We start from the raw sequence: 16,969 nt of genomic DNA, 5'->3' as shown, positions 1-16,969 counted from the left end.
CGACTGCTTCTCCTACCTGCATGGCTGCACTCGCCCCATCTGCGAGAGTCAGACCTGAGCCTCCCAGAGCACCGGGGGCCTCAACTCCCCCTTCTCAGGCACAGAATCACAAGATGGGCCTCCAGCACCCACCGTCTCCATTTGTCTGCCTGTCCAGCCCCTGGTGCTGTCCTATCCACTCCAGAAAGCCCTTCGTCGACCGTGATTAGCTAGGTCTTGATGAGGCTTTACCCAAGAGTCAGATGGGATCAGCTTGGCTTTTTTTTTTTTTTTTGCAGAGAGAGGATGAGAGACAACAGGCCCAGGACAGGAAGTGGGTGGAAGCCAAGCTGGTGTAGGGTTATGTCTGCCGCAACCACACCAGGCTGAAATGCCCTCCTCTCACACCTCTAGGCCCTTGTAGGGACTTTCTGCAAAGCCCTCTTTCTCTGTGCCTCAGTTTCTCCATATGTACAAAGACAGCATTAACATGAAGGCACTGGAGTGGCTCAAATGAGATAGACACTTGCTGCAGGTCAAACCTCAGCTGGCCCTCACCTGGTCCCCTAGGGAGAGAAGATGCTTCTGATAAACCAAGCTGAGGTTTCAGAGGGGGGATGTATCCCACTCCCCAAAACAGGCCAGGACCCTAGGTGTGTGCAGGCTCCCTTCTCCCTATGACCAGGAGTCACCCAGTCCTGGCCACCCCACCTCCTTCACATCTGCTCCCCACTGCCGCAGCCCTAATCCAGGACTCACCATCTGTCACTTGGGCTGCAAAACCAGCCTCCTCCCTAACCAGTTGGCCGCCTCTTGCCCTCCATCCAGGCGCCACACAGCTGCCAGACAGAGCTTTCTAAGACACAAATCCGATCACTCCTCTCCCTTGCTCGAAGCCCTCTGGGTCTCACAAGGCTGACAGGATGAAATCATGAAAGTCCTTTGCAGAGACATTCCCAGCCCTCAAGGTGTGGCCTGGACAGTTGCTTCCAGCATCATCTTTCCCCATCCCTGGCTCCTTGATTAGACTCAACCAAACTGAACTCCCCCTTCTCAGATGGTACATGCCTACTCCCCTCTATGCTGCTGCCATATGGTACACCCTCCCACCATGCCTCAAACTGGCCAGTGAACTCCTATTCACCCTTCAGAACCCTGCTTATAAGTGGTCTCCTCTAGGAAGCCTCCCTTGGTCCCTCAATTCTCTGACAGCTCCTGTGCCTCCCCAGCCTTGGCAAGCACTGCTTAGGTTCCTGTCTCTCCCACTAGGCTGCGAGATCCTTGAGATCTCTTTTGGGTCTTTGACATCTACATGCCCCCAACTGGCACTTACTAGGTACCCATAAATGGACATATGAATGAATAAATGAACCCCAGACAGAGGCTAAGCTAACATCACCTGGAGAGGAGGTGATGCTGAGCCTGGAGGTGATGCTCAACCTGGAGGCTGAGCTCTCTATCACCTTAGGGCGCCTCACAATAAACCCACTCTGCTGCCACCCACCGGTTCCATGCCAGGACTGACTCTTCCTCGACCAGCTGGACACAAACTCCTTCCCACAGCTCTTGATGCCCTGTGAGAGGCTAAGCTTGAGATACAGGAAGAACATCCACCTATGCGATAATAAGCAGGCTCCCAGGAGGACTTGGCGCATGCCCAGTGAAATCTGCCGCTACCCTACCTGTTCAGGACGTTTCGGCCCCGCCCACAGGCCCATTGACCCGCCCCCAGCTAAAGATGATTGGCAGATCGACACTGACTGACAGGAACGGCTCAGAGCCGGCTCAGCCTGGGCTCCAACCCTTCTCGTGTCCCCCTCTCGGGTCCCCAGCCCAGGGGGGCAGGCAGCCCCTCACTCACAGTACTCAAGGCCCAGGATGATGTCCCTCAGGTAGAGGCGAGCTTGCTCCTCGGGGAAGGGCTTGTCGCAGGGTACTTCCATGACGGGCCTGTCGGGAGGGCGAGGCGGGGTTTGGCGGGGGGGGGGGGGGGGGGGGGGTGGGGCGAGGGGGGGGGTGGAGGGGGTGAGATCGTGTTTAGCTGGAATTAGGATGAGCAAAGGCAGATGGCAGGTTCCCCTTCACTGGGCCCTACAAACTCCCTGGGACCTTTCAGGAGCCCTCTAAGCTCGATGGGTCCCTGGAACACAGTAGCTTTTTCTCTCATATAAAGAAAATTTGAAAATACACATAGATGCAAATATCCCTTTTCAATCGTTACAATTTCAAATTATCTTTATCTTACTTCTGATTGGCTCGGTATGTCTTCTTCTAAGTATTTAATTATCAACAATCAGACAGTTGCAAAGATTCCATTTACAGCTGTGTTTTTCAAACTATAGGTCCAGGACCAAGAAGGTCATGAACTCAATTTAGTGGGTGGCTACTGCTTTTTCTTTTTTTTCTGATAAAGTCCTATATACTAGAGTATATCACATGTAATAAGGATATATACTGTTTTAGAAAACTTTGGTCTCAATTACAGATATGAATGGCAATGTAAAACTTTATTTCTTACTTGGAACAGAGATCAAAAATGCTGAAAGCCCCTGAGTCTTAAAGGACACATTCCCTGCCTCTTCCCAGAACTGGTCTTTAGAGCCTCCCAGACAGAGAGACAAGTCACAGCCTGTATTCAAGACCTTAGTGGTTAAGGAGCCCAGTCCACCCAGCCCTGCACCCACTACTCCATGTCTGCTGCTCTGCACATACCCTGAGAAGGTTAGACAAGGCAGACATGAGTTAGAACCCTAGATTTCATCAGCGACTTGCTGTGTGACTTTGGGCAAGCCATTTACCCTCTCTGAACCTCAGCTTCCCCTCTTGTAAAAGGGAGTGAATGGAGTCCCAGCTACCTAACTCACAAAACGTGTAAAACTGAAAGAACTCTTTTGTGATTTGAATACAGGTGAGAGTTGAGTTTCATCTCTATACTTTTCCTTTCTTCTCTCATTCCGGCATCAAAATCTTCTTCCAGTTCTTCAAGGCCTGGCTGGAAATCCAGCCCCTCTTCCTGAGGCCTCCCTGACTATTCCAGCCTCACTGACCCCACCAGCCTTCAAAGAATCACCCTCTTGGTCTCTCGTTTTCCACCCATTTCCCCCACCGCACCCCCTGAACCCAGACCACAGCTCCCTAAGGACAGAGCCTGGGCCTCTTTCTTTCACTAGAGTAGCTGACCCTATGATTAGGGATACAGGGAAGGAAAGGAAGACCTGTCCTGCCTGAACGCAATGGGGAACTCACCCCTTTCTCAGGAGGTCAAACACTGAAAGAAAAGAGAAGAAAATAAGAGTAGGTAAGTTGCAGCCAGCCTGAAAACACAGCTGATGCCAAGATCTCTGCCCCTTCTGGAGGGTGGGAGAGGGGGCAGGCATCCAGGGAGAGACAGGAGAGGGGTCCCAGGGTATCAGAGAAGATAAATGGCTGAGAATGGGTCTACTATGAACTGGCCTCACTGGAACTTTAGGTGCCGAGTGAGGAGCATCATCATGAACCCCTTTAACAGGGGAAACTGAGTCTCAGAGAAGGGGCAGGTATGAGAGGGAGTGGAGGCTAAAGCCTTGGCCTCTAACTCCTAAGCCTGTGTTCCTTCTGGCCCATTCCCTGAAAGCCTCTAAGCCCAACCCTGAATCAAGCACCAGGGACTTAAGTAACAGCATCAGTATTACTATTACTAACAATAATAGCTAATGTGTCTTGCATGTAATAACTCATTTACTTCTCACATCAACCCTATGATGTAGATACCATTACTATCCCCATTTTACAGGTGAGGAAACTGAGGCACAGAGTTATCAGATAGGGCCTGGGAACCCACATCACATACCCTACTTCTTGTATCTGCCTGATCCACTGTCTCTCCGATCAGTGGCGTGGGGTTTGGGAACACTGGTTGACTCTAATCGGATATCCTGAGTCTGGCTCAGCAGGGCTGGGGAGAGAATCTGGAGCTTGAGAACATGTCTTTCCTCCCTGTCCCCAGGAGGTCAGTGCATTTCACAAGGCCCATCTGAAGGTCAAGTGTGTCCCTGGGGAGCCTTTGGACCCACCCGGGTAAGCTACTTTGAGGATGAGCTGGGTCACTCACCCAAATAGAGATTGTCCTCAGCTGGGTCATCCAAGACCTGGTGAGAAGGAGCAGACATCGGGGTGGGACTTGGGGAGGCTTGGGGTAGGGGTGCTTGCCAGCCCCAGGACCCACCGTGTGCTCTGCAACCACCCCAGATGATGGAGCAGGAACTGTGCCAGCACGAGGCTGATGAGGCCTCAGAAACCACTGGACCCTGACCCTGGTCCACCACATGGCACCCTGTCCCTCTCCCCTTCTGCCGTGGGGCTCACTTCTTGCCTCTGGAGCAGCTCTTCCCCCTCCATGAGAACCTGAGAACATTCCAGAGCAGCCTCACCTGACCCCAGAAGGCCCCTGGCCAACCCTATCCCAGTTCTGGCCCTGCCCTTGGCACACCCCCCTTGGCAAAATCCCTGGGTCCATGCCAGGTGCCCCCTGCACCAAGGGCTACTCCATAGGCCTCACTGGCTCGCCACCTACCTCTATCAGCTTGACCACATTCACGTGGTCCAGCTTCTTCAGGATGGCAATCTCTTGGTACACCCGCTCCAGGGGCAGCAGCTGCTTGGCTGGGCCTCCCTGCGCAGCCTGGGACCCTCTGGGGGGAGGCCTACCTGTGACCAGGAACAGGAGTCCAGCCTGTCACAGGAGGCTGGGGCTCATCACAGCCCTGCAACCAGCCTCAAGCAAGAATCTTGCAAGACCTTGGCCTTGGCCTCAACCCACCAAGCACAGTCCCACCACCAGGCCTTTGCTCACTCTCTCCCTGTCCACCCCCAGTCCTAACAAAACTAGCCTCCGAGGTCTCCTCCTCCACCCCCAGGCCAGGAGCTCCCATGCACAGGACCAGACAGATACGCACGTGGGAAGCCGTACTGCTTCAGTAACTTCTTCTTGGAAAGAACTTTCATGGCCTGAGGAGGGAGGGGCAGAGATGTCACTTACGTGGAGCCACCAGGAACTAGAACAGGCTGGTTACATATGAACTGAGGTCCAGAAAGGCTCATGGGCACGTGGCACTGAGCGTGTGGACTGGCGGCAGTTACACTGAGTTAGGAAGTGGCCATGACTGAACCTTAGGCCTTACCCTTGTTTCCCATAACAACCCTTTCTGGAGCTCTCCCCTCGGAGGCATCCAGCCTCTGCTTGCATATTCCCAGGGTCAAGAAGCTCATTCCCTTTGCATTCCGCTAGGGACAGGGAGATTACTCCCTTCACAGGCAGCCTTGTCCACCGTCTTGGCACAGCTTCTGCCCACCCCCAAGTCTTCCAGGGCCCAGTGTAGGCGACACCTCCCTCCCTTCCCCAGACTTACATAGTGCCTGTCTTCACTTTCGTTGTAGGCCAGCCTAACCACGCCGTAGGCACCCTGCAAAGAGGCAGAGGTCAGCCCCTGCTGGACAGGGCAGCCTCCCCCAGGACTAGGGGGAGAGGAGAAGGGGAGCCTGAGCTGCTCCTGCACCCCATCTCCTCCCACATCCCATCTCCATCCTGGCCTCCAGTGGGCATAAATTTCAGGCAGGCAAGGAGAGGACTCCACGCCCTGGTCACTGCCCCTGCTGGGCTCAGCACAGCTCTATACCTTCCCCAGTCCCATCCATCAAAAAATCTGGGGAGAATTCCCCAGTGGTTCGCTGGTTAAGAATCTACCTGCCAATGCAGGGGAAGGGTTCAATCCTTGGTCTAGGAAGATTTCACATGCCATGGGGCAACTAAAACCAGGCACCGCAACTACTGGGCCCACACTCTGGAGCCTGTGAGCCGCAGCTACTGAAGCCCATGAGCCTAGATCCATGCTTGATATCAAGAAAAGCCACCGCAATGAGAAACCCATGCCCTGCAACAAAGAGTAGCCCCTGCTCAACGCGACTAGAGAAAGCCCATACAGCAAGGAAGACCCAGGACAGTCAATAAATAAATAAACATATAAAACTCCAGGGAGTCAGGAATCAAGAATTATTTCCCATCCCCTGTAGAGGAAAAAACTTCCCTCACATCCAGGGTAGGACCTTCTTGGCTCAGCCTCACATTCCCAGAGGAGGAGAGGGGGTTGTGGAGGATCCAGACAGGCTGGCTCCACAAACCCCCAAGATAAGTTCCCCCTGCTCTTGGCCTGCCCCCAGGCCTACCTTGCCAATCTCACTCTGCAGCTTGTACTGGTTCAGCTGTACGCAGTCCTGGTGGGGGAAAGAAAGGGGCCATCAGGTAGAGCTTGATCCAGAAGCAGCACTCCACGTGCACTTCCAGGGCCCAATCCTGGCCCCAGGCCCCTCACCCCCAGCCCTGGGCCTCGTCAACATTTCAAGTTTAGATGGGGAAGTGAGGTGGCGCCAACACCAAAAGCGATACTGAAAGTGACAAGAAGACTTGGATAATGTTTAAAAATGTGAATGGTGAACCTTGCCTATGCTTTGCTCCCTGAGAAGTGGTGGGAAAATGCACTCATTTCCACCTGGATACTGGGGGCTGGGAGACCCTGATGTAAGAAACCCACAAGCAAGTATTTCTAGAAGAAGCTGAATGAGGAGACTGTGTAGACAAGAAAAATGAGGACAACCTTGGGACTGGAGACCAGAGCCCTGGCTCAGGCATAAAAACCTCAGCTTCTAAAATCTGTAGATTGCTCGGTACTCAGGTTCACTTTAGATCTAAGAGGCAAAGACAGAGCCAGTGGGAGCCCAGAGGCTGGTAGCACGCTGGCAGTTTCTGAGTCACAGCAGACTCTATGAGGCAGGATTAAAGTGGGGGACTCAAGCTGGGGAAGACTTGGGGGACAGGAGAACACACTGTCTATCTTCAAATCTCGAAACGGACTTCTTGGGGAATAAGGGAGGGATCTATTTCCTAGGCTTAGACTGGGAGTGGGAATGGTGGGACTTATAGGAGGCAGCAACTGGCTCAGATGGAGCTCCCCTGGGTGGGAAGAGGCCACATAGGTAGTGAGTTCCTCAGCTCCGGGGGTATGCAAACCAACGTCTGGACAGCTGTGTGGCAGGGGTAGGAGCAAAGCGTCGCAAAGGGTCTTCACTGAGGACTGCTGAGAAGCGCATGGGCACCCCCAGCTCTGCTCCACCAACCTTTGCGTCCGAGATAGCCACGTGGTGGGACTCAATGGTGGGCCTGCGCCAGGCCCGCGGGGAGATGTGACTGGCAGGCCCCGTGGCGTAAGGCCCAGCCTGGGCCTCCAGGCAGCTCCCCGCTGGCCGTTCCTGCAGGGAGAACTTCCTTGTCGAGAGGCTGGGCCGGACTGCAGGGTGTCTTGAAGGACCGCTGGGGATCAGGGAGGCTGCTCTGGTCCGTGACGGAGGGTCCACACAGTTCCTGGGAGGCTCCGGCCTGCCATCCGTCTCCTCCAAGTGGGTCACATCAATGGCTGCCACTCGCTCCACCAACTCAGCCCGAGGGTCCTGGCAGCAGACCGCCGGGCCCCCCTCCATTGCCACAGTCAAGGGGGTCCTCAGTGCAGCCTTATGGGGAGCCTGAGAAAAGAGGGCAGAGAAGGCTCCAGTCCTGGCCACTGAGCAAGGAGGTCAGGTTCCCAGGCCCCACCCCCACCGTAGCCACAAATTGCGAGTCCCACCTCCATGCCTTTGCCCTGCTTGTTCCCTCTGCCTGGGTCACCAGCATCCAAACTGAGGTCTCCCTCCTCACTAAAGGAATGCCAGGGGGCTTCCCTGATGGCTCAGTGGAAAAGAATCCACCTGCCAATGCAGGAGACAGGGGTTCGATCCCTCATCTGGGAGGATCCCACATACAGTGGAGCAACTAAGCCCATGCGTCACAACTACTGAAGTCGAGCCTGAGCTTTAGAACCCAGAAACAGCAACTACTGAGCCCATGTGCCGCAACTGCTGACGCCCAGGGCCCTAGAGCCCGCGCTCTACAAGAGACGCCACCACAGTGAGAAGCCTGCGCGCTGCCACCAGACGATAGCCGGCGCAGCCATGAAGGCCCAGCACAGCCAAAAATACATGCAGGTTTCTTTAAAAAAAGGAATTCCAGGAACTCATCTGGCTCTGCTGCACACCAGCCCTCTAGACCTCAGTATTCCCATCTGTAAAACAGGCACATCAGCCTTGCTGGCTTCACAGGGAAGCAGAGAGAATTTGATATTATGGAGTCAGAACAGACAGACACGGGCAGAACTGGAGGCCTCGCGGCACTGGCAGAAACAGAACCCAGGGTCAGCTCGGGCCCCCATCCAGCAGACAGCCCAGTGACTCACAGCTCCACCCCTTGACAGCAGAGCATTCCAAGGCTGCTGCCGCCACCGCTGCGCTGCCTGAAGCTGAGCTGAGCTCCTGATGCTTCAGGTCCCCCCCTCCATCCCTGTTGCTGCTTCCAGGAAGACTTCCCTGGGGCTCCAGCCTCTCCCACCCTGGCACCTTCTCCAGAGAGGCCTCTCCAGGGCCCCAGGGCAAGTCTCCCATCGCTCCCTTCCCTGCCCCAGCAGAGCTTGCAGCCCAGGACAGGCTCTGTTAGAGGAAGGGGCTACTGCTCTGATGACGGTGAAGAGAGACTTCACTACACTTATTTCTCCTGGTTTTCCCTTCCAGTTTATTCATGTGGCCAAAATGATCGCCTCATCTGTTCAGGTTGAGATGCTCCCCTGGCCTGGCCTTGCACCCTGGTCCTACTGCAGTCTGAGCCCCCAGCAAGGCCCCAGATCTCTCCAGCTTGAACCCCAAACCAACCTCCGTTGTCCAGTCCCAGCCCTCACATTCAACTACATCCCTGGGCTGAACCCTGACCCCGGGCTGAACCTGGATACGCAGGCTGGGACTCCATTTCTGCCCAGGGCTGAGCACAGGCCCCACCCCACGCAGTGCCCCTCCCCGTTCCTGGACCAGACTCAGTATCTTCTCCGGAAAAGGAAGTAAGTGGACTCCTGACCCTCTGCCCTTCCTGTCTGGTGGTAACTTACACTGTCACCACAAAACAATTTCGAGAACATGGTCTTTATCTCACTCCTTATTCCCCCATCACCTTACTTTGACAGATGTCAAGGAGGCTGGGCTCGCTGGAGTCCACTGGCTACAGAGGAGCCTGGGCTGGGTTCCAGTCCTGCCTGCCAACCTACCTAGGGCAGCTCCTTCCCAGCTCTGAGCCTCAGTCTTCCCATCTGTACTACAGATGCAGGACCTTCCCAGATTCCCAAGCCTACAAGACTTGGAAATGGATTGTGGGTAAGGGCATGGTCCAGACCCCCTGTGTCTGACACCCAAAGTATTGAATGAGTGGTAGCTTGGTGGAGCTGATGTTGGCATGCAGAAAGGAAGAGGGAAGGGGATCTAGACTGGCAACAGGAAAAGATACAGATGCTGGACCTAAAGGAGTGAGGGGATTGTGAGCATCGGGGAGGCCTCCCTGGAGGAGGTTAGAGTGGCAAATAGACTAAAACATTGGGAAGGTTTCTCTGAAGTAGGTGAGGAAGTGAGTAGGGCTGGAGCATCATGGAGGCCTTCCTGGAGGAGATGGAATGGGATTAGAGCATCAGAAAGGCTTTAGGAACCAGATGGTTTCAAGAAGGAAGAAGCCAGGGCTAAAAGGAACCCTCCAAGCCTGGCCCACCCTGCCGCCCTTCCCCCTCACTCTGTAAGTTCTTTTTCTCCCACATAAACTCCACAGATTAGGGTTCTTGTCTGCCTCGTCTCCATAAGACCACTAGCCTCTGCAGCAGTACCTGAGGCATCATAGGCGTTCAATAAATATTTGCCATAGTGATCATTACAGTCCTGGCCCCATTACACAGATGGGAAAGCAGAGAGGAGAGAGGGAACCCCAGGGAGCTTAAGACCCCAGCCCACAGCAGGGAACGGATGGCAGTGTCTGGAACTCTGGTCCTCTGGTCCCCAGCAGGAACCCAGGGGACTGAGAACCATCACAGGCAGAGGTCACAGGCCGCCGAGCCCAACAAATTTGCATATGATTTTCCCTGAGACTGTCACCCTTTTTTTCTCAGATGAGGAAAGTAGGGCCCAGCAAGGGACAGGGGTGGGTCTGGGGTCACACGTCAGGTCAGGGCAGACCCTTCCTGCTCCACTCTGGGGCCCTGTTCCCTGGTTTAGGACCCAGGCTCTGAAGCCAGGCTGCCAGGACAATGCCCCTTCCTGGTGGTGTGCCCATCCACGGGCAGGTGACTGACCTCTGTGCCTGGGTTTTCCCCATCTGCAGAATGGGGTTAGCAGCAGTATCACTGCCCAGGTGGCTGGGAGGAGTAAAGGAAGGAACGCCCTTACCAGGCTCAGAAGCGGGCCTGCCCCTGACGGAGCCCCGTAAAACTGAGTTGCTGTGTTGCTGTTGTTGTGATTGCCTGGGACACGCGGTGGCCCAGATGGAGGCGCGGGCGGCAGAGGCAGCTGTGAGAGCTGACGTCAGGCCCTCCACACTCCCTCCCGCCTGGATCAGATTCAGGTGACTAAGCACGGCTATGCAGGAGGTGCCCTGGGGAGGCCCCCGGTTCCTGCCTGTGTCCAGGCGACAGGGCCTGGCACCCTGTGTGTGAGGGTGTGTGTCAAGTGAGAGAATATGGGCGAGCAGGGCTGTCAGCTCTGGGTGACAGTGTGTGTGGGGGGAGGGGGTTCTGCACACAGGAGCCCATCTGCCCGGAAACAAAAATCTACGGCTGTGGTCTACATTCGGTGGTTAAGCTTGTTCATGTGCGTTGTGTGTCTTGAGGTCTTTGTGTACCTGTGCCCCAGGATTGGGGGAGGGGTGGGCCCTGCACCCGCTGGGTGCCATGGGAACCTGATCTCAGAAAGTCAAGTTGGAACCTCCCACGTTCCCACACAGTCACCTGTCCACCAGCCCGGGGCTGCCTGCTGGGCTGGGCTGTATGTCTTGGGTAGGACCCACCCCTCTCTGGAAGCTCACCCAGGGCGTTTCTCAAGGCCATCCCCAAGCTGAAGCCTCTGTAGACACTGTATAGAAACTGACTTGGCGGCTAGCTAGGAGCCACATGGGCAAAAAGAAGGACAGACAGGCTGGCAGCCAGGCCCAGGGCAGAGCAAGGACTTCTACAGGCATGGGGAGCCTCCTAGGGACCAGCTTGGTCCTGCAGGTGAGAATGGCCAGGCTCAGGCCCTTCCTCACTGAGAAGCGCGACCCCCAGCTGTCCTCCCAGACTGGGGCTATGTTGCCCTGGACACATCATTGAACTTTTGGAGCCTCAGTATGCTATGTGAATAGCATAGATAGCCCCCATCCTGCCATCTCCCAGGGCTATGGAAGGAAGTGAATGAGACTATGGACGTTGAAGCAGATTGTGTCTGAGTGATGTGGGGCTAGGATACGTCTGTCACAACCACCGAGAGAGAGAGCCTTGTTGTGCATACAAAAAGCAGCCTCAAGGACTTCCCTGGTGGTCCAGTGGTTGAGAATCTGCCTGCCAATGCAGGGGACGCAGGTTTGATCCCTGATCCAGGAAGATGCCACATGCCTCAAGGCAACTAAGCCTGTGTGCCACAACTACTGAAGCCCGCACGCCTGTGCTCTGCAACAAGAGAAGCCCATGCACACAACTAGGGAGTAGCCCCTGCTCGCTGCGACTAGAGAAAGCTCACATGTAGCAACAATGACCCAGTGCAGACGAAAAAGAAAAAAAAAAGTTACTCTTAACAAAAACAAACAAAAAAGCCCACAAAGTATAGCCCCATATCTACCCCTGGCTCCAGGATGGCCTGGCACATTACCCAGCTCAGACTTCTCCTTCCAGGCTATGTCCCTCATCCCCACCTCATTCCCAGGTATCTGGCTGCTCCTAAGGGATGCAGGGGGCTTCCCAGGAGGCCCTCCTGGTTGCCAATGCAGGAGACACAAGAGACTTGGGTTCGATCCCTGGGTCAGGAAGATCCCCTGGAGGAGGGAATGGCAATGCACTCCAGTATTCTTCCCTGGGAAAAGCCATGGACAGAGGACCCTGGTGGGCTACAGTCCATGGAGTCGCAAAGAGTCAAGCATGACTGAAGGGACTTAGCCCATAGCACACAGGGGATGAAGACCCTGGCTCCAGACCCCACAGGACCAGGTCTCCTCTTCAAGATGAACCTCATCACCTTGGTCCCTCAGAGGAGGCCCAGAAGAGGACAGAGCAGGCATATCTTGCTCTCACCCACACTGGTTCAAGCAGCCCCACCTGAGATGAATGTCTTCAGACCTCGCCCTGAATTCTGGAAGGCCGCTGGGAATCTCAGGGCCAGGTTGAGCAGGGGCCCAGCTACCATCTAGGCAAGACAAGACATGGCCCTGGTTGCCAGGGGACAGGCCAGAAGGGAAAGCTGTAAGGAGGTGGTCTGGTCCCCTGGGACCAGACATAGAAGGTGGCCTTGGTATCCCTAGGCTGCCTCACAGGAGCTGTGTTTATGCTCCTGACAAGTGTCTGGATGGCCCTGGCAACGGGTGGCCTCCGCGGCTCCCGCCTCCGCCTGGGATGACTCAGTCCCCTCGGGGGAGGCCCAGGCATCTGGTGCCAAGTCATGCTGGAGGATGCCTGCTGTGACAACGGCCCCCCACCATCCCCAGGGAGGCCCCAGCCACGGAGGTGGGCTCTGCGCCTAATCAGTCCAGCAGCCCTTAGCACATCCTCAGTGGCTCCTGCTGATGTCCTCCAGGTCCTCCCTCCTCTCTCTGCCCCTCCTCATCCTCCAAACCAGGTCCATGCCTCCAGCCCAACTCCTTCCAGCCAGCTGCCTCCTCCCCTCGGTGCTCCCCGGCAGCTCGGTTCCAATTCAGCTCAGCATTTCCCTCGAGTCTGCTCTTCCTCCTCTGTCCCCATCTCAGAGATGAGTGCCACCATCCTCCCAGTTCTCCCAGGCCAGAAGCCTGGCAGCCCTCCTTATCACCCATCGTTTCCCTTTTGCCCATCCTTAACCCCTGAACCTTACCCCACTTACTCTCCATTCTGGCCGCAAGTCCCAAACTGCAGACTCTCTTGTGCTGCCAGCCCTTCAGACAGGCTGTGCCTTCTGCCAGGAACACACCTCCCTCTCCTTGGCTGCTGGAGGACAATTCAGACATCTCCTCCCTGATCTCCCCACAGCTGGGTGAGGTCACCAAACTTAACTCCTTAAAAAGTCCAGATCCAGCCCTCCACTTTCCTTCCCCACTATTTCCTCCATACCTGCCACCCACCCCAGGCTCACACCTCAAACCCACCCCACCCCATCCTCCATACCACTTCCTAGAGGGGATATTGCTAACATGCAAGTTAATTTGGTCTCAGTTCTTCCAGTGGCCTTCCAGGATCTCGGAATCTGAAGGACAGAAGAGCAGGAGACCTTGCTCTGAGCAGCAAGGAGACTGGGGCTCAGAGGCTGGGAAGCAGCCAGGGAACCCAGAGCCATTCATTCATGTGAAAAAAACTCAACTGAGCACTTGCTGTATGTGCCCAGGCACGGTGTTAGGTGCCAGGAGATAAAGCACCAAACCAAAAAGACAAAGTCCCTGCTTCAATGAAGTTTAATTTCTAGTGGGACAAGAAGCAACAAACAAGAAAGCTGGGAATTAATAGATGGCATGTCAAGTGGTACATGCTGTGGAGAAAAAAATTACAGTTGTCTGAGGGGAATCAAGAGTGAGGCCCAGGAACTTCCCTGGTGGTCCAGTGGTTAAGAATCCACCTTGCAATGCAGGGGACATGGGTTCCATCCCTGGTCAGGGAACCAAGATCCCACATGCTGCTGAGCAACTAAGACCACGTACCACAAATAGAGTCCATGAGCCGAAGATCCTTCAAGGAAAGATCCCACATGACTCAAACAAAGATTCCATGTGTCAGAACTAAGACCCAATGCGTCCAGATAAGACAGTGATCATGCTATCTGAGGAACAGCAAGGAGGCCGATGTCCTTGGAGTGTGGTGTCCATGTGTGAGAGGTACCTGATGGCAAGCAGAGTTCCACCTTGATGAGAAGGCACAGTCATTCACTGTGCCTGGTCTCAGGGATGGCTTCCTGGAGGAGGTGGCATTTAAGCTCCTGATCGCTGAGTAAGAGTTTCAGAGGAGGTGATGGAAGGTCACACTGTGCATGACAGACAGCCACTTCCTGGCTGGGACTCAGGGCTTGGCCTTGGGGATCTTTTTGGACAGAGACCAGGAAATCTCAAAAGCCAAAGGAAGGGTCTGAGTAGGGGAGTGACTGCTTTGGATGAGATTTAAAAAAAAAGATCCCTCTGCCCTCTGTGGGGACTAGGGCTAACAGGTCAAGGAAGAGGCAGGGGTCCCCAGAGTCTGTGGGCCTAGGATACAGTCTGGCACTCGGTGGGTGCTCCATCTGTATGCTCTAGAGGGAAAAGTGAGGGATGTGGGGGCGACCAGTGCATCCTCAAGGACATAAGCTGTTTGCTCCTGCAGACTCCCCACCCCCGTGGCAGATATAAATCCCATGTGTGCCCACCGAGACATAGTCCTGTGACCTGGGACATAGCCTTCTCTACACACTCCTGTACCCCGAAGACACACATACACACACCACTCCCGGAGCAGGCGCACGCCCATGTCCGCGTGACCCGCCCTCACACACCACTCCATCCAGTAAATGCACCCCCCTCACACACAGAGGCACACTCCTATGCCCACGTGACACACGCACACCCGCCTCCAAACACCACACACAGGTCCTCGAGCACGTGTGCACCCTCCGAGCTACCAGTTCTGCGCCTGTCAGGCCGCAGCCACCGCAGCCTCCACCTCCGCCGCCCCCCTCCGCCCCCGCCCCAGCCAGGAGGACTGCGCAGCGCAGCCGAAGCCACGAGAGCGTTGCATCTGTCCCATTCATCCTCCAGCCCCAGCTCCTGCAGGAAGACTCGGGGGAGGGCCGTGTGGGCGGAGCGCTCCGCGCAGATCCACACGTGGGTGCCCCAGTCTGGGCCCACTCCTCATAGGCACGGCCTCCCACCAAGAGCAGGGGAGGGGGTAGTGCGCTGGGTATGGACGCGGTCCCGCAGATCAGAGCTAGGCAAGGGACGCAGACGGCGGAGCGCCCTCGGAGATGCGGTCCCGGGTCCCGGGTGCCGGCGCAGACAGATGCGGGCTCCGGCGGGAGGCACCCCAAAGACTGGGCCCCGCAGACCGAAGGGGGAGGATCCCCGCATGGACTAGGTCTGGGCTGTCTTCGCAACCTCCCAGACCATCCCTCTCCCCTACAGGCTCCGGGCAGACGATCAGGCGTTCGTCCCCTCCCGCTCCCCCGCCCTTGATCCCCCACCCCCCAAAGCCGACCCCTACCTCAGCGTCCAACGACAGTCTCCGCGGCCCTGCGGGTTGCCAGGCTCGCTCCCGCGGCGCGCACCCCGCCCCGCCCGCCTTCCCAGGGCCGAGATCACCGAGCTCAGACCCGCGGCGCCGCGACTCCAGGCTGCGCTCGCTCCTTCGCCAGCTGCCGCGCCCGGCGCGCGCTCATTGGTGAAGCCGCGCGGCCCCCCTCCGGCGTCGCCCAATCAGAGCCCAGGACTCTCGCCCGGCTCCCGGAGGGGAGGGGCCGCGGCGGGCGGTGGCTCCAGAGAGGCACCTCCTCCTGCGGCGGGACCGGCCTCGTCACGCCCCCATCGCCTGGCTCCAGGCTACCTGGGGTCCTCCGAAATCCTTCCAGGCCGCGGCCCGCGCCCCTTAGCGGGGCCTGGAGGGTACGGGTTCTTCCCTACCCTTTGTCCCCCAGCCCACTCGGCCTGGCAGAGGCAAGAGCGCACCCCCCGCCCTCGGGGGCGGGGATGAGGCGCAGTGTGTATTAGGGGAGGGGCGATGCGAGATCAGCCACTGGATGGGGCCCAAGCCTAGGGCCAGGGAGAAAGGCCTTGAATGGTAGACTCAGGAGTTTAGCCTTCTGCTGCGTGGGGTGTAGTGGGAAAGGGAAGCGGTTCTAACAGAATGCTGGGGTCAGAATCGGGTTCTCACTTGGGGAAGGGACCTATGAGCAGGCAACAGGAATAGCCTAGCTGGGGCGGGAGGTCTTGACCTTCGAGGTAGCCCCCCTCTTCCCTGGCGAGTTCATCAATTATTGGTTCAGTTACATTCTGCACTTGTATACCCTCTGGCACCTCACTCCACCACTTGTCCAAGATGGAGCCCCATATCACACCCGCAAACCTAGCCTCTTGCGTCCCTGTCTCAATCTGGAGCCAGAAACCTGGGAGTCTGGATAGCCAACCCCTTTCCTGTTCCAACCAATAGATCACCAAGCCCTGCCCAACTTCCTTCTTAAATATTCTTGGAATCCAGCCACTTATTTTTACTTCTCTGTCCCTCTCTTATCTCAGATCACTGTCTTCCTGCACCTGAATTGCTACAGCCACCTCCTCTTGGGACTCCCAGCCCTAAGCAGCCTCATTGCCCTCCCCCACCACCCTCACCCACTTGGCTTTTCTCCACCTGGTGTCCAGAACAATATTTCAGAAACACAAGTCCAACTGGTCAGCTCCTGCTTAGGAATCTCCCATGGCTCAGCAGTACCCTAGGAATAGATCTAATCAGGCTCTCCATGACATCAGTCCTAACCACCGGCTCTACTCCTTTCAGGGCTTGATTCAATGCTTCTTCTACCAGAAACCCTTCCCTGTGACCTCACTGCACAGCACGGGTTAACAACCTTCCTTAGGGACTTCCTTGGAAGTTTATGGCATCTGTTTACTTGCCTGTTCCCCTCTCCGAACTGTGAGCTCCTTGAGGGCAGGACTGTGCCTGATTCATCCAGCACACAGCTTGACACATTGCATGAAAGATGTTTGTTGAGTGAATAATTAATTTTATATGGCAATCAGGGGATCGGATGTGTGGGGTTGGAGTTCAGGGAAGAGAGCTGGGCCAGTGAGGCGTTTTGAGGAGTTATCAGGAAGGACCCATAGTAGAGCCATGGGAAAGGGTGAGATAACTCAGAGCAAATACACAGGGGCTGAGGACAGACAGTTTTGGGGGGGGGGGGGAAA

General features: G+C 56.0%; 1 protein-coding gene and 1 long non-coding RNA gene across 2 annotated transcripts in view; one reads left to right on the top strand and one right to left on the bottom strand.

Moving 5' to 3' along the window:
• CAMKK1 (calcium/calmodulin dependent protein kinase kinase 1) overlaps positions 1-15,383 on the bottom strand; it is a 30,154-nt gene extending 14,771 nt beyond the window's left edge. Inside the window, exons 1-9 of the mRNA XM_055576876.1 lie at positions 15,276-15,383; positions 7,129-7,530; positions 6,181-6,228; positions 5,367-5,420; positions 4,914-4,965; positions 4,532-4,665; positions 4,070-4,106; positions 3,226-3,247; positions 1,841-1,929 (exon numbers count right to left, since the gene is read on the bottom strand). Coding sequence (XP_055432851.1) covers positions 1,841-1,929; positions 3,226-3,247; positions 4,070-4,106; positions 4,532-4,665; positions 4,914-4,965; positions 5,367-5,420; positions 6,181-6,228; positions 7,129-7,488 — 796 coding nt within the window. The 5' untranslated portion in view covers positions 7,489-7,530; positions 15,276-15,383. The remainder of the gene's footprint in view (positions 1-1,840; positions 1,930-3,225; positions 3,248-4,069; positions 4,107-4,531; positions 4,666-4,913; positions 4,966-5,366; positions 5,421-6,180; positions 6,229-7,128; positions 7,531-15,275) is intronic.
• Positions 1,676-5,950, top strand: LOC129649449 (uncharacterized). The gene is made up of 3 exons (XR_008713114.1): positions 1,676-1,871; positions 3,965-4,035; positions 5,395-5,950. It is a non-coding gene; the product is annotated as an uncharacterized LOC129649449 (long non-coding RNA).
• Positions 15,384-16,969: the final 1,586 nt, after the last annotated feature.

The sequence above is a fragment of the Bubalus kerabau genome, chromosome 4 (assembly GCF_029407905.1).
Source record: "Bubalus kerabau isolate K-KA32 ecotype Philippines breed swamp buffalo chromosome 4, PCC_UOA_SB_1v2, whole genome shotgun sequence".
In the NCBI taxonomy this organism is placed as follows: Eukaryota; Metazoa; Chordata; class Mammalia; order Artiodactyla; family Bovidae; genus Bubalus; species Bubalus kerabau.
This window is presented reverse-complemented; position numbering and strand designations above follow the sequence as displayed.